The sequence below is a fragment of the Onychostoma macrolepis genome, chromosome 08, assembly GCF_012432095.1.
Source record: "Onychostoma macrolepis isolate SWU-2019 chromosome 08, ASM1243209v1, whole genome shotgun sequence".
NCBI classification, from domain to species: Eukaryota; Metazoa; Chordata; class Actinopteri; order Cypriniformes; family Cyprinidae; genus Onychostoma; species Onychostoma macrolepis.
Window position 1 is genome coordinate 11,887,589 of NC_081162.1, and position 17,904 is coordinate 11,905,492.

Here is a 17,904-nt window from a genome sequence, read left to right on the forward strand (position 1 = left end):
TATCAAAACTTAATTTTTGATTAGTAATATGCATTGCTAAGGACTAAATTTAGACAACTTTAAAGGTGACTTTCTCAATATTTAATTTTTTTTTTTTTTGCACCTTCAGAATCCAGATTTGCAAATAGTTGTATCTCAACCAAATATCGCCCTATCCTAACAAACGTATCAATTGAAAACTTATTTATTCAGCTTTCAGATGATGTATAAATCTCAATTTCAAAAAATTGACCGTTATGACTGTTTTTGTGGTCCAGGGTCACATATAAGAATTTAGAAGAAGTTAATGAATATAAAAACACAATTAAGATGGGCTTTTTCTCAGGTCTTGAATGCACATTTATTGCTTTGTACAAATAATATGTACACATTGTAGACAGAACATTTAAGGCCTCAGACCTGTAAAGTTAAATTAGATGGGCAAATGTAAAATCTAAATATGAAATGACTGACTGTTCTTTTTAAAATAAACACAATACTTCCCTGTTTAACCTATTGACAATATTTTCTATTCAATACCTATTGACATTCTAACAAATCCATTCGAATTTACATTTGAATAAACTCATATTGATAAGCTAAAACAACCATTCAGGCTATTGCACATTCATGGACCTCATTGAAACAGATGAAGATACTGTGATGGTTTGGTGACCTTATTGGATATTTGTTGTTTTCAACATGCTTCAGTGAAATTTCCTCACAAATCTTCAGTTGAAGCACTAAAAGGATTTGCGTGGGGGATTTAACAAGTGTGTCTTTCAGCTGTCTAAAAGCCTTAAGCGTTTTTTCTAAAACCGTTAAATTTGCTGCATTGGTTTCAAGTTTGGAGAGACCTGTTAGGAAAAAACAACAACAACAGGAAAATAAGTAGAAGTCAAAATTATGACCTTGTATTCTAGCTAATTTTCATTCAAGCAAGTATTAGAGGGTTTTGTGTATTGTGCAAATTGTTCAATATTATTACGTGTTTCTGTAATTCATTGATTGTGTCATTCACCTCAAAGTCAGTCCCTGTGCATTTCTTAATGTCATCTGGTGTCAGACCCTCCCAAACCTCAATCAGGGTTAAACCTTTGTCCTTGTTCACATCGAATACCGCCTGGAGAAGAAAGGAAAACAATGTGACCATGACAGAAGTGCCATCAAATGTGCAGCCATGTGTAGTGAACTCTTCTGACCTTGAGGATGTGGTCAGATGGGGTAGAGAAAGGCAATGTGGTGAAAAAAACACAGAAAAAGGCACTTTGTGATGTCATAAAATGAAAACATTGTATCTAAAAAGTCTGAGACCACACTGGAAAAAATAGGAATATAAACCTGCAAACTATTAGGGCAGTTTTTGGCATTTCTTTTATTGTGTTCATTCAGATTGCAGTGATTAAATGGGCTCAAAACAGGTGAGCAGATCATTATTATAACATTTTATTCTATTATTGTATACTGTAAAAAGTGAAAGTTGACTTAACTTAAAAAAATGAGGAAACCCGTTGCCTTAAAATTAAGTACACAATAATTAAAAGAAAAAAGTTAAGTGAACTTGACAATTCAATTAACTTATTTTTTAAATGATCATATACTTAAAAATTTTAAGGCAACGAGTTTCCTCAATTTTTTTAAGTTAAGTCAACTTATCACTTTTTACAGTGTAATAATAATAATATAATACGTAATACACAATGTTGTTTATAGAGACACGTACGTGATTTGGTTCACACACTGTAAAAAGTGATGTTGACTTAACTTAAAAAAATTGAGGAAACCCGTTGCCTTAAATTATTAATTAAATAATCATGTATGTTTGCATGAAACCAGCAGCCTGTTGTTAAAGGGTTAGTTCACCCACAAATGAAAATTACACCATGTTTTACTCACCCTCAAAGCATCCTAGGTGTATACGACTTTCTTCTTTCAGACGAATCCAATCGGAGTTATATTAAAAATCGTCTTTGGTCTTCCAAGCGTTAGAATGGGAGTAGGCAGGTGTTTTTGTTCAACAGTCTAAAAGTATATAAATAAAGCACATCCATCTATATTAAAACGTGCATCGCACGGTTCCGGGGGGAGGGTGAATAAAGGCCTCCTGTAGCGAATCGGTATGTTTTTGTAAAAAAAAATATCCATATGTAAAATGATATAAACAGTTTTGTGTAACTTCTGCTGACTGTCGTACGCGCGTTCACGAGAGACTGCCTTTCGTAGTCTTAGTGCATGCACGTGTGAATCTCGCGAAAACCAACATTTGTTTACACAAGCAAAGGAAGCAAAGTTTCCTTACTTTAGCAAAGGAAAACCAGTCTCCTCTTGGCTTATATCGAAATCCTCCGACATTTTTCTTTACAAATCCTCGTTTTGTGCTTCTAATTCGTGACTAGCGTTTTGTTTTGTTCTCTCTCCGTCGCGCTTCCGCGTTCGTCACTAATCACCAGCGCATGCACTATGCATACGTCTTAGGTCATCCGCTGGAATAGCTTCTGCCTACGGCAGTTAAGAGAAGTGAGAAAAAGGTGTTTATATGGTTTTAAATATGGATAATTTAAAAAAAAAAAAACTCATGGATTCGCTACAGGAGGTCTTTATTCACCCCCCGGAGCCGTGTGAGGTACATTTTATTATGGATGCGCGCACTTTATTTAACTACTTTTGGACTGTTGAACAAAAACACCCCTCTACTCCGATTTTAACGCTTGGAAGAGCAAGGAAAATTTTTTTATATAACTCTGATTGGAGTTGTCTGAAAGAAGAAAGTCATATACACCTATGCCTTGAGGGTGAGTAAAACATGGGCTAATTTTCATTTATGGGTGAACCAACCCTTTAATTACTCACCCTCATGTCGTTCCAAACTTTATTTCATCATTTACCTTCGGAACACAAATTAAGATATTTTTGATACATTCCGAGAGCTCTCTGACCCTCCATAGACAGCAAGGATCCTAACACGATCAAGGCTCAGAAACGTAGCAAGGAGATCGTTAAAACAATCTATGTGACATCAGTGGTTCAACCGTAATTTTACGAAGCTACAAGAATATTTTTTGTGCGCAAAGAAAACAAAAATAATGACTTTATTCAACAATTCGTCTCCACGTTACCCTATAGCACCATTATATAGAGTATCACATACATAAACAACGTATGCTGTTCTGTGTCAATAGCACCGTACACGGATACGCTGTTTATGCTCTAAAAGATCTGAACGTAAACAACATATCTGTGTACATACGTTGTTTACATATGTGATACGCTCTATAATGGCACTATAGGGCGACATGGAGGAGATGAATTGTTGAATAAAGTCGTTATTTTTGATTTCTTTGTGCACAAAAATTATTCTTGTAGCTTCGTAAAATTATGGTTGAACCACTGATGTCACATGGATTATTTTAAGGATCTCCTTACTACGATTCTGAGCCGATCATATAAGGATCCTTGCTGTCTATGGAGGGTCAGAGAGCACTCAGAGTGCATCAAACATATCTTCATTTGTGTTCTGAAGATGACCGAAGGCCTTATGGGTTTGGAACGACATGAGGTTTTCATTTTTGGGTGAACTATCCCTTTAATGTTCAATGTGACCCAGATCTAATCTTGCCGTAGTCTCATTTCACCCAATACCTGTGGAGCACAACCTGCCATGGGCAGCACGCTTGCTGTCGCTTTGCCTTGGGCCTGCTGTCTCTGCATCCTCTCTTCCACCTGAATGAGAGTCTCTAATTGCTGGAGGATTTGCTTGGATGTGTAACAATGTAGGCGATAGGATTAATCCACCTGCCAGCATTCCAGCTGTAAACTCTGACAGTCCAAAAAAATGTTTCTCTCCTCAGAGATATTGTACTGCATGCTTGTTTATTTTTTCAACAATCAGAGGAAAGTGAATAGAACAGTCAAACACGGCAAGATAGATGGCGTAATCACATCACAGCTTGCCAGCAATATTTATATAAAAACTTCCATTGCTGGAGATATGTGTGCTGCTGAGATGACAAGTGGCAAATTGGCTCAGAAAGCCATACTTGGATTCATATGCATTCTAGGAAGCAAGGATGTTTGCCCTGTATTGGTTCTATTTCTAAGACAACACCTCATAATGAAAGCATCTTATCATAAAAATAAGTCCATGAACTAACATATGAACCACATACGTTAAGTTTGATTCTCTGGCTCTAACAGTTGCTCTTTCTTGTTAATATTTTTGCGAGAGGTTTGTAAAAGCAGCTTAAACCTTGTGTTTTTTCAGTGAGTGTCTATGTTTAGTCTCAGTGATGTGCAGTGCATCAAAACAATACTAGTAATTTCAAAATTAATATATTTTTCCTTCAAATTCTTTTAAATGCTTATGTTAACTAATTAAATCATGTAGGAAGATATTACTGAAACTTGGGTAAGTTTAAATTAGTTATCGTTACTTAAAGCATTAGGAAGCACAAACTAACAATTAAAAATATTTTACAGCATTTATAATTTTAGTTAATGATAATTTCTACATATATTAAAACATTTATAGTATTTCAAGCCGCTGTATTATAAATAAAACATATATTATAAACAGACATGATATCACAGTGCAGAAAAATATACAGTATGAGAATGAGCTTTATTGCCAGCTATGTTTACACGTACAATGAATTTGTTATAGTTACAGAAGCTCCACAGTGACACAGATAATAAAAAGAATAATATACAAATATACAAAATAGACAATGTACAAACTAGCAAAAACACAATATATAATATAGACAATTATGTATGTACAGGTATGATATGTGCAAATTTGAAATGTAAATAAGTATGTGTGTTAAGTAAATAATGTATAATAGTGTTGCGCGTTCCACGAGTTCTGTAGCGTCGACCAAACGGCAACAGTTCAGAGAGGGAGTGTGCTGGATGTGAGGGGTCCAGAGTGATTTTGCCAGCCATTTTGCTCACTCTGGAGGAGTACAGTTTTTGGAGAGTGGGGAGGGATGAACCAATGATTCGCCCAACTGTCCGGACTACCCTCTGTAGTCTTCTGAGGTCAGATTTGGTAGCTGAGCTGAACCAGACAGTTACTGAAGTGCAGAGGACGGATTCAATGATGGTGGAGTAGAACTGTTTCAGCAGCTCCTGTGGCAGGTTGAACTTCCTCAGCTGCCGAAGGAAGTACAACCTCTGCTGGGCTTTTTTCACAAAGGACTCAATGTGATTGTCCCACTTCAGGTCCTGAGAAATTGTGGTACCCAGGAATCTGAATGACTCCACTGCAGTCACAGTGCTGTTCATGATGGTGAGTGGGGGAAGAGCAGGGGGGTTTTCTCCTGAAGTCCACGATCATCTCCACAGTTTTGAGCATGTTCAGCTCCAGGTTGTTAAGACTGCACCAGACAGCCAGCTGCTCAACCTCTTGTCTGTAAGCAGACTCGTCACCGTCCTGAATGAGGCCGATGACTGTGGTGTCATCTTGCAAACTTCATGAGCTTGACAGAGGGGTCTTTAGATGTGCAGTCGTTCACGTACAGGGAGAAGAGCAGAGAGGAGAGGACGCAACCCTGGGGGGCACCAGTGCTGATCGTACGGGTGCTGGATGAGAATTTACCAAGCTTTGCTAGCTGCTGCCTGCCTGTCAGGAAGCTGTTGATCCACTGACAGACAGAGGTGGGGATGGATAGCTGAGTTAATTTGGGCTGGAGGAGTGATGGGATGATGGTGTTAAAAGCAGAGCTTAAGTCTACAAACAGGATCCTCACATAAGTCCCTGGTCTGTCGAGATGTTGCAGAATGTAGTGCAGTCCCATGTTGACTGCATCATCCACAGACCTGTTTGTTTTGTAGGCAAACTGCAGGGGGTCCAGTAAGGGTCTAGTGATGTCCTTCAGATAAGCCAAAACCAGTCTTTCAAATGATTTCATGGCCACAGACGTTAGAGCCACAGGTCTGTAGTCATTAAGTCCAGTAATTTTGGGTCTCTTTGGGACGGGGATGATGGTGGAGAATTTGAAGCATGAGGGGACTTCGCACAGCTCCAGTGATCTGTTGAAGATCTGTGTGAAGATGGGGGCCAGCTGGTCAGTGCAGGTTTTCAGACAGGCTGGTGCCACACCGTCTGGGCCTAGTGCCTTCCTTCTCTTGTTCTTTCTGAAGACCTGGCGCACATCATCTTCACTGATCTGCAGTGCAGGAGGGGGAGGGGGGGCGCAGGAGATGTGAATGGTGTTTTTTCAAACCTGCAGTAGAACTCATTCAGATCGTCTGCCAGTTGTTGATTCTCCACAGTGCTGGGGGATGGTGTCTTGTAATTGGTGATGTCTTTCAGACCTTTCCACACTGAAGCAGGATCACTGGAAGAGAATTGGTTCCTTAGCTTTCCAGAATAATTCCTCTTTGCCACTCTGATCTCCTTTTCCAGGGTGTATTTGGCCTGTTTATACAACAATCTGTCCCCATTCCTGAGAGCATCTTCTTTGGCCTGATGGAGCTGTCTGAGTTTTGCAGTGAACCATGGTTTGTCATTGTTGTAGGTTAAATGAGACCTGGTAGGAATGCACATATCCTCACAGAAACTGATATATGATGTTACAGTCTCTGTGAGCTCTTCCAGATCGGTGGCAGCAGCTTCAAAAACACTCCAATCAGTAAGGTGGAAGCAGGCTTGTAAATCCCGCTCTGCTTCATTAATCCATCTTTTTACAGTCCTTAATACAGGTTTAGCTGATTTCAGTTTCTGCCTGTAGGCTGGTATGAGATGAACTAAACAGTGATCAGAGAGCCCCAAAGCTGCCCGCGGGACAGAGTGATATGCATCCTTTATTGCTGTGTAACAGTGATCCAGTATATTACTGTCTCTGGTGGGACATGTGATGTGCTGTCTGTATTTTGGCAGTTCACGGGAGAGATTTGCTTTATTAAAGTCCCCGAGAATGATTAAAACAGAGTCCGGGTGCTGTTGTTCTGTCTCTGTGATCTGATAGCCAGTTTCTGTTCACGTGCACTTGCGGAGGAATGTAAACACATGAGAATGAACGAGCAAAACTCCCACGGCGAGTAGAAAGGCTTGCAGTTAATGAAGAGAGCTTCTAGGTCTGAACGGCACATCTTCTTTAACACAGTTATATCTATACACCACCTTTCGTTGATGCAAAAGCATGTCCTGCCGCCGCGCGATTACCCGTTGATTCTGCGTCGCAGTCCGCTCTAAACAGCTGAAAGCCCGGCAGATGAAGCGCGCTGTCCGGAATGGCGTCATTCAGCCAGTTCAAAAGTCTGTAGTTAGTAAGATTTTTTTTTAAAGAAATTAATACTTTTATTCAGCCAGGACACATTAAATTGATTATGTGCCATTTAAGACACTTATAATGTTAAAAAAAAAGATTTCTATGTCAAATAAATGCTGTTCTTTTAATATTCCATTCATCAAAGAATCCTTGAAAATATATATGAGAATAATTATAATCGACATCAAGATTTGTTTAATCTATATCCTTTTCATTAAATTGGATTTTCATGTCATATATTTTTGCAATTTTACTGCTAATGGTGCAACATCGATATATTAATGAAAACAACAATGGAGTTTTCCCCTTGGTTTTGAGGAGTCAACATGCACTATTCCCTAAGATTCTAAACAATGGGAATGTAAAGTCGGCTTGTACCGGACTCGTGAAAAGGTATTGTCATCCAACAATGATATGTTCAGCTCACATTAATATTACTCTTGGCTGGTGATATAGAGCTTAATCCAGGTCCTCAACCATCTGGAATAATGGGTCCTGGCTGTGTACATTCTTCTACGGCATGATTACATAATGGCGATGTCTGTGCGAATATACGTGAATAACGGTTGTCTAATTAATCCGACCAAGACTGTTCCACTCTCACTGTCCCAGGGATTTCAGCTTCAGCCTCCTGTGTCATGGCTTGGTCTATGTAGTGCGGCTGGCCCGTGTGCGGATTCCTTAGCGGGGATGCCAACGTCGGCGGCTTCAGGGCGTGTTTCTGATGGCCCAGAGGTGCCAACTCTTCTGGGGTTCTCTAACAATGATGCCGCTGGAATGTTTAATCGCGGAGGTGTTCGTGTTCGTGCGCGGAGTGGACTGGATCCAGTGTATTTGTATGAGGCGCAAGCTGGCTTGCAAAGTGCCAAATCTGTTGGTGGTGAGTGTTCGGTTACCTTCAACACCTATCTGCTCGAACGCACATTTGAACAGATCCATCAAACCTAGGAATCCGGTTATGAAAAGGTATCGATCAACAAAATTCAGTAGTAAATATTCCTGGATATAATGTTTTTAGAAAAGATCGGGATGACGGGAAGGGTGGAGGGGTTTTATTATATGTAAAAATCACTCTCAAATGCAAGCAAATTGAATGGTTAAGTGAATCGGGTCTTGAATGTGTTGGTGTGAATATCTCACTTTCTGCTGAAATGTCATTTATTTTAATCTGTATGTATCGTAAACTATGACCAATTGAAAATTTAATGTCAATTGGAATGAAAGGAAGGAAAGAAAAAATTTAAAACAGATTTTTGATTATTTTAATGTTAAACAACTGATAGAACAGCCTACTAGAATAACCCCTCATTCTAAAACTAGAATAGATTTATTGTTTACAAATAAACCTGAAAGTATCTTAAAGCATTATCATTTTTTTACAGGATTGTCTGATCATAATGTAATTTTCTTTTCAAGAAAACTTACAAAACAACGTTTTTTAAATTCATTTAAAAATACTGTTTATCAAGATATCATCCCTAAAAATCAGAAACAAAATCTTGGAATAGCTTTGAAAGAGACAGACTGGAGTGAAGTCCTCTTAAGTGGGGACTTAGAGAGAGGATGTGATTATTTTTTGGGAAAAATCAAAGAAGTGTCTGAGTTGTTTACCAGAAGTTAAGTTAGTTAGTTAAGTTAGTGACGTATTGTCAAGTATGGTGACCCATACTCGAAATTAGTGCTCTGCATTTAACTCATCCAAGTGCACACACACAGCAGTGAGTAGTGAACAAATGCACACACACACACACACACACACACACACACACACAGAGTGAACACACACCCGGAGCAGTGGGCAGCTATTGCTCCAGCGCCTGGGGAGCAATTAGGGGTTCGGTGCCTTGCTCAAGGGCACCTTAGTCATGGTATCGAAGGTGGAGAGAGTGCTGTTCATTCACAATCCCCACCTTCAATTCTTGCCGGCGCGAGAATCGAACCTGCAACCTTCAGGTTACAAGCCCAACTCCCTAACCATTAGGACACGACTAGAAGGGGGCGATTAATAAAAAGAAAAGGGAATACTCTGCCCTGGGTTAACAATGAATGCAGGAAGTTGATGAAGGATAGAGATCAACTCCTTAAAAAATCATTGAACTCTGGTCTTATTACTGATCGTTATAAATATACTTCTATGAAGAATACAGTAATCCAGACTTTACGAAAGACCAAAGCCAGTATTTTTATGGATATAATTGAGGGATCGAAAGGGGATGGGAAAAAAATCTGGCAAACTATTAATAAACTAGTTGGAAAACAAAAGAATATGTAAAAAAGTATTGAACTTAAAATTAATAATATTTTAGTAAAAGATCCATTAACTATAGCTACTAATCTTAATGCTTATTTTTTAAATTCAGTCGATGAAATAACTCAGCTCTTTACCTTAAAAGATATTACTCATTGCCCTATTAATTGTGCTCAACCTATTTTTCAATTAGAGGAAGTAACTGAATTAGAAGTAGCTAATATTATTGATGCATTAAAAAGCTCTAAAGCAAAGGATGCCTACGGGATTGATACGATTTTTTTTTATTTTTAAAAAAAAATATAATAAAGATTCCTTTGTAGGACCAATAACACATATGCCAAATTTGTCTTTTAGGCAAGCAGTGGTTCCATCAGCTTGGAAGGTGGCTACAGTTACTCCAATTTATAAATCTGGAGATAAAACAGATTTGAGTAACTATAGGCCAATTAGTATCCTTCCGATTACATCGAAGGTAGCAGAAAAATGGGGTACCTAAGCTTCTGACTAATCATTTAAATAATAATAACGGTTTTACTTCTTTACATCCAATGCAATTTGATTTTCGCAGTAATTATTCAACAGACTCAGCAAATCGTTTGTTTGCTGAGAAAGTCAAATGCTTGTTAGATAGAAGTAACTTTGTGGGTGCTGTCTTTTTAGATTTAAGGAAGGCATTTGACACTGCTGACCATCAGGTTCTTTTATCTAAATTAACAAATTTTAATTTTTCAGAAGGGGCTATACTTTTGATAAAATCGTATCTTTCTAATAGAAAACAATGTGTGTGTATTGAAATTACAAAGTCTTCATACCTTGCTTGCCCCAAGGGGGTTCCACAAGGCTCCATCTTGGGACCAATTTTATTTTCACTTTATATTAATGATTTACCTTGAGTATGTAAATATGTAAATGTTCAGTTGTATGCAGATGATGTAGTAATTTTTACCCATGCTAATAACTTTGAAAAAGCTTCAGCTACTTTGCTTCTGCTATGACCAATGTTCAGGAATGGCTTACCAAATCAGGTTTATTATTGAACACAAAAAAACCTGAGTGTATGATGTTTGCAAAACAACCAGTAGAGATGACACATTCCAAGGTATTCCTGAGAGGGGAGGAGCTTGAAATTGTTAAAGAGTTTACATACCTTGGGGTGACTTTGGATTCTGCGTTAACTTTTAAAAGTCATGTGAAAAAGTTGTCTAATATTGTAAAGTTTAATTTAAAGAATGTTAAGCATATTAGGCCATTTTTGACAGTCGATGCCACTAGGTTGTATTTATATTCAATGGTCTTTTCTCATATTGAGTATTATTTTAATAGTTGGTCATTTATAAGTAACACAACTCTAAAGACAATAGAATCATTGTATAAGGCGGCGATCAAAAAGTGTTAGATAAAACACTTTTAGATAAAACTGTCATTTCATTGCTGTAATATTTAAAAAAAAAAACAATCTATTGAGTTTTGAAAACTTTAAAAATTTTAAATATACATGTTTTATTTATAAGGTCTTGAATGGGCTTGCTCCCCCTCCATTAAAAGTATTTACAAAAGCGAGCATAGATTGTAGTATTGGTACTAGGTCTACTATTAGAGGGGACTGTGAGGTGCCATATAGGCGAACCTCTTTTGGACAGAAAGTGTTATCTGTAATAGGGAGTAAATATTGGAATAGCCTACAGCCGTCAATAAGACAATGCTCTACTTATCATACCTTTAAAGATCATTTAAAAAATTGGCTTATTAGGATATTAGTCTTTTATGCGCTGTTGTATGTGTATTTGAGTTTGTGTCCTTGTGTGTACCTGCCTAGGGACTGCGGATGTAAATTACCAATGTTGCTATAATCCCGCCTGTTTACATTTTTTATTACTACAAATGTTCATTAACATGCATTGTCCCTATCAAATAAATAAACAATAAACGTTTAATTTACGTTTTGTTGACAGGAACCTGTAACCTCCCAGACCACAAACCGATAAAATATAACACTTTGTTATTTGAAGAATGTTCTCAAGTTGAAATTATATTCAGTTCCTTATAATAAATTCTTATAAGAACCCGAATGCTAAACATGTTCCTCGAGCTATTAAAATGGCCTTGGGGTCCTGAAGAACATGAGGGTTAAAGAGCCCAAAGGTTCTTCTTACAAGCGAAGCTAAAGCTCAGCTTGTTAGGCTGACAGACAGGGGTTGTGTTGAACAGCAGGGTAGCATGACAAACACAGGCTGAACAGAAGGTGGTGGCAGTGTAGCTGGAGAGGTCTAACCTTTCCAAATGTTGACAGAATCCTTTCATTGGAAACCACGGTGTGTAATTGTTACAAAAGCAGACGCTGGCAAAGCATACAAAGAGAAACAGAAGACTAACAGGTAAGGAGCAGAGAAAGACTGCTGTTATACAGTCCAGTGACACCGCTGGCGAGAAGAGAGGTCGGCTCAACAAGTGCCAGCAGCAGTCCATAAAAACCAGCGGCTATGAACAGCCACAGCAATCAAGAGCCCCTGAACCATCTAGTAAGGCTCTTTGATGAGACTACAGCAAATCCTTAGTCTCCACCATCCAGCTCTCCGAATACAGGCCATGTGGCAGGGCTAATAATATTATTAGGTAACATTCACATTAAGGAGCTCTGGGTTTGAAAAAAACAAAACAAACAAACAAAAAAAAAAAACACAGTCGATATGTAATGTCGCTCCGATCAGGAGATTTGATTAGGGTTGGCCCAATAATTGGATTTCTATTTTCCACTGTTTATGTGCAGTGTCATATCAATTCGTCATGCCTCCTTATGTCTTTGCACGTGCGTTAAGAGAAAAGAGCAAAGCCATTTTCACTGTGGTGACTGAAGTTTTATCCGAGGCTGTTTCGGTATATTGATGAAGTGATAAGCTGCTGAATAGATGACATTTATTCGTTACCAGCAGAGTCTGGTTAGACGCTGTGTGGGCTGTTGATTAAAGTAGTCTCCTATGTAAAAAAGGTAAATTAAAATGACTCTTATAAATAAAAACCCACCTTTTCTGTGATTATCCGGTCCACACACTGTTTTCCAGTCAGAGGCAGATTGCACTTCTCCAGAATCTTGTGCTCATCACCCTAGAAAATATGTAACAAAACAAAGACTATAAAATATAATGTAGAATATTTAATATTCAAATGAAAACAAAAAAATAAAATGCCTTTTGACTTATATTAGTGTTAATATATTATATTAGAATTATAATATATATTAATACATATTATTGAGGACTGTCTAAAGGTTGGATGATTTAGTAACTAATTTCAATTTAATTAATTAATTTAATTTAAAACTGAATTACCAAGACCCATAAGACGTGCATCTATTTATCCTCTTAAATGCAGAACAATTTTTGATTAAATGTACTTCTGTAAATGGCATGAAATTAAATTATAACTAGTGCTGTCAAAATTAGCGTGTTAACGCAGGCAATTAATTTTTTCAGTTTAATGCGTTAAAATTAAATATTTCTGCAGAGGAGCACAGGTAGCCTAGCAAATAGAGGTCGACCGATAGTGGATTTTACCGATACCGATAGCTAGGTTGGACCACACTGGCTGATACCGATTAATCAACCGATAGTTTTCAAAATGGATACTGAAAGAGAGCTAGTGCTTTACTATTTAAAAAAAAAAAAAGCAGCAACAGTACTGAACCATACTTTGTAAATGAAAAAAATATTAATATTATTTACTATATTGATCATTAAAGTTATTTCATAATTTGCTAATGTTAAAAGAAGAAACTTTAAAAAGTAAAAATATAGCCTATTAGTAGCTAATAGTGAATGTTGAAATGAAAACACTCTAACAAGGAACAATACGTCTACAGTTTTCATTAATGCTACGAATGGACTCTTGTTAAGTGTTACCATTTAATTTCAACAGTCATGCTTAAAGATGGCCATGTTTAAATATCTACACAAGGCCATAGCATTAAAATTACATACATATGGATATTGTATGTGTACTCACACACTTTATTTGCTTCTATTTTTTAACACTTGATAATTATCTAATCAAAAAAAAAAAAAAAAAAGAGTTAGTCACGCAGCGCTGCGTCTAGGAGAACTCAGAGGTATCACACACACGCACACACACACCAGATGCTTTGTGTTCAAATCAAGTGGCGGTCTAAAACAATTTATTAAAATTTTTTCTGTGATGAAACGTTTTGGTGAAAAATGCACAATACATAATTTATAGCCTAGGGTGAAGTCATTATATACATTCACAACGATTTGGGACAAATTTAATAGAAAACTATGTGAATGGCGCTCTGTTCCGCGGCAGGCTTTTCTGTTGGCTGTATTTAAATGCGTGTCTGGAGTTTCCCGCTCTGTGCAGCGCACAGTGTCACGTGTCAAAATAAACAACACGTGCTGTCAGTGATTTTCGCCTCTAGAGGCCGCTCTCGTACTGTATAATGCCAGAGGACCCTTCTCAGCCATTCCGGCAACGGTTGCGAACCGGAAAACTATCGGCATGGATTTTTGCCGATAACCGATAGTTGTGGCAATCAACTATCGGTGCCGATTAATCGGCAAAACCGATGAATCGGTCGACCTCTACTAGCAAATATGACATTTATTATAATGGGTATATGTGAAGATTGTTTTAAGTTCACTTAAATTAGAAGTTATTTTCTAATAATTTATTATGTCTAATAAATGTTAAAATTTAAGCTCTTAATTATAATGTAATGTTTAATGGCTACAGTCAATGGTTAAATATTATAGGGGAAATCAGTATTACTTGGTATCAGTGATACTGGCCTCCAGTCATAAAAAAGATGCCATTAAACAAATATTAAAAATATGTTGTTTGTACATTAATTTGAAGATTGAATGCGAAATTATTGCAATTTAAAGTATATTTAAAAACTTTAATGTTAGGTGGGATTCATTTCAGAAAAATGTGCGATTAATTAGTTGTTGTTTTTTTAATCAATTGACAGCACTAATTATAACATAAATGAATATGAATAAATATGAATATGAATATGAATATGAATAAATGAGTATTCATGAAGTGAACTCATCACATTAGAGCATTCTGGTGTTCCTCCATAAAATAACGCAATACAATAATATTATATAAATAATATAATATTTGTCAATATTATAATATATATTTAATATATTATATGAAATGAATTATTAGTGATTAATTATATAACAATAAGTAGTTATAGTAGTAATATTATAAATGATATAATAAATAATTATAAGTAATATAATAGTAACATAATTTGATACATGACATTAAATATAACTTATTTACAATAAATACTAAATATGCATACATATTTAATGTTTAATTTTTATTTAATATGAATTATATTCAAGTATGATCATTTAAATAGTTCTAATATAAATACATAAACATTATTAATCCATTTTTCCCATTTTAACCCATTTGCACATTAATTTTTTTCCATAAATACTCCATATGTTTTGTATCTAATTATATGCTTATGACTAATTTTTAGAGAAAAACATCCATTGAACATGAATTTCTTTGCACTACTTTTTATAATTTTGAATTTCAATTTTAATTGGATGGTTTATCTAGATTCAGGAACTGCAAGTTAAAAAAGACGCTCTGAATTAAATGCTGAATGGTGCATCCACTCAGCCCATGGGTACAGAAAACACTCTAAGCTAGCTGTGTTCATCATCAGGCGTAATGGATACACTGGCCCTGCTGACTCCATGTGCTGTTGGATCAGGGGATAATAATTAGATAGCTGATGGTGGTTAATTCTACTCATGTCCAGAGAGTTCACATCCCACCAGGGGCAGGCAGCTGGCCCTGTTAGCCTTCCTCCAGGCCGGCCACTGCCAGCATGAACAAAGCAAGGGCAGCATGTGAACAGCAGGAGCCATGTCTTTCTATGCCCATCTCTCTCGTCTTTCACTCCATCTCTGCCTGAAACAATGTGATCTGAGTGGTGTGAAGGGAATTATGTCACCACTGTCATAATCGAGACTATTCACGACCCTGGTACAAATTTAAGCACATTTCACAGATGGGAACACTGAACTCTGACATAGATTATTGAGCAATGGTGTCATTTAGGTTTAATAGGGGGTTTTGATGATGGACACATCAAAATATCCAAATCTATGTCTGTCTTTCTCTCTCCCTCTTGCCCCTCGTGCCGTTACTAGTTTTATTACAACAGCCTGCATGAAGAATTGATAATTTAGCGCACACATACAGTATATAAATATAATCTATCTATATCAAATTATAAATTAAAACAAATATTGTTAATTAATACTCTATGTTTTGAATCTGACAACATGCCGATGGCCAATTTCTGCAGAAAAATTAATTCTTTAAATATGAATTTCTTTCTACTACATTCTATTTAAATTCTTCTTTGATTCTTCTTTTACAGCATGTAGTGAGTCGATCGACAATTTCCAAATGTGCTGCATATATCACTAAAGCTGTACCTAAAGAACTGTTTCTAGGAAGAGTAAAGAGCACCCTCATGCCGTTTCAAACCGTATGCTGTCAAAGCTTTTGAAGAATCTTTACACAGCTCTTTCCATTAAATGACAGTTCATAGTGGCTGTCAAGCTACAAAAAGACACCACAAAAGCAGCAGAAAAAGTAGTCCATGTGACTCATGCAGTATATTACAAATCTTTTGAAACCATACAAAGCTATTATATATACTGTAGTTTCAAAATACTGTAATGCACAAGCCAATTTCAGGATACTTTAATGATGCTTTTTTGTAGAGATGCATCATTATTAAAACTGTGTGTGCGATACTCTTAAGCCAATAATTGTTTTCAAGCTAGCTAAAACTAAAACCATTAAAAAAAAAACTAGTCTAGCTGCCAAGGAAATATTTCTCATTTTCATTTAGTATAATTTGCAGTACTAAAAATAATAAACTGAAAAATGGTACTGATGTTTAAAAAAAAAACTAATAAAAATGATTAAAACTATCTACAATTGTAAAAGCAGAAAACAATATGTAATTCAAAATATTAACAAACACTATAGTAGTAGTATATCAATGGAACTAAAATAACACTGGTCTAAACTGATCAAAAATGAAAACCAAAAAAATCTGAATATCTCTAATATCAGCCAATAACCAATAAGGTGCATCCCTAGTTTTTTGTTGTTTTTTGTGCTGTTTGGAGCAAAACATTCAAAACACAAACAAACAAAAAAATTGTTCCCCACTGAAAAAATGACAGCATACAAATTTGGAAAAACATGAGGGCGAGTAAAAAATGACAATGTTCATTTTTGAGTAACTATCCTTTAAGATTGCAAGAATGTGTAGCATACACCCCTGACACGGCGTATATGCACTGCACTGTCTGCACAGCTGAAAGCTTCTCAGAATACTGACGCCTCTCCAACTGTCTGCTTAGGGAAAAGAGATTCTGTCACTCACAGGAAATAATGATGCCCTTCTCACAGGGAATACGTGCCATGCACTGTGACTCAATAAGAATCTGCTCATTAAAACTGATTGATGCAATCATCACTTGCTTCTACATTTAAAACAAAACTACTAGGAGGAATTACAAGAAATACCTTTTCAACATAATGCTCAACGCAACATATTCTGTTCATATACCATATCTTTGAGAGCTGATTTACCATTGTCTCAAGAGAAAGAAACATCACTTTTACTTTTCTAAGTAGCTTCCCAAAAGGTGCTGACATTTCTAAAAACCAGGGTATGAATTGGGATTTCAGGAGTGGGGAAAGTCTTCAAACTGAGTGGTGGTTCTACACTGTAAAAAGTGATAAGTTGACTTAACTTAAAAAAATTGAGGAAACCCGTTGCCTTAAAATTATTAAGTAAATAATATATATTTTTTAAAAGTTAAGTGAACTTGACAATTCACTTAACGTATTTTTTTATTATTATAATTTACTTAAAAATTTTAAGACAACGGGTTACCTCAATTTTCTTAAGTTAAGTCAACTTATCACTTTTTACAGTGTAATGACTTAGGAAAAGTCATGGATGACATGGATAAATATATGACAGGACCACTCGTGTCATATATTTATCCATGTCATCCATGACTTTTCCTAAGTTGGTTCTAAAGTTCACTTTTAATAAGCCAAGCAACTTCTAACAATTATCCAATTAAAATCCCCAATTGTAAGTCGCTTTGGATAAAAGCATCTGCAAAATGACTAAATGTAAATGTAAATGTAAAATTACTAACATAAACTACTGTTCAGGTCTGTAATTTTTATTTTTATTTTTTTAATGAAAGAAGTTATGTTCACCAAAGCTGCATTTATTTGATTAAAAGTAAAAACAATAAATATAGTGAAATATTATTAGAATTTAAAAACAGTTTTCTAAAATATAATTTATTCCCA

The 17,904-nt window shown here is 36.2% G+C and overlaps 1 protein-coding gene across 1 annotated transcript in view; it reads right to left on the reverse strand.

Annotated features, from left to right (window-relative positions):
* Positions 1-247: 247 nt before the first annotated feature.
* The window catches only part of oxct1a (3-oxoacid CoA transferase 1a), a 62,190-nt gene continuing 44,533 nt past the window's right edge, over positions 248-17,904 (reverse strand). Inside the window, exons 15-17 of the mRNA XM_058784891.1 lie at positions 12,523-12,603; positions 1,001-1,102; positions 248-836 (exon numbers count right to left, since the gene is read on the reverse strand). Coding sequence (XP_058640874.1) covers positions 801-836; positions 1,001-1,102; positions 12,523-12,603 — 219 coding nt within the window. The 3' untranslated portion in view covers positions 248-800. The remainder of the gene's footprint in view (positions 837-1,000; positions 1,103-12,522; positions 12,604-17,904) is intronic.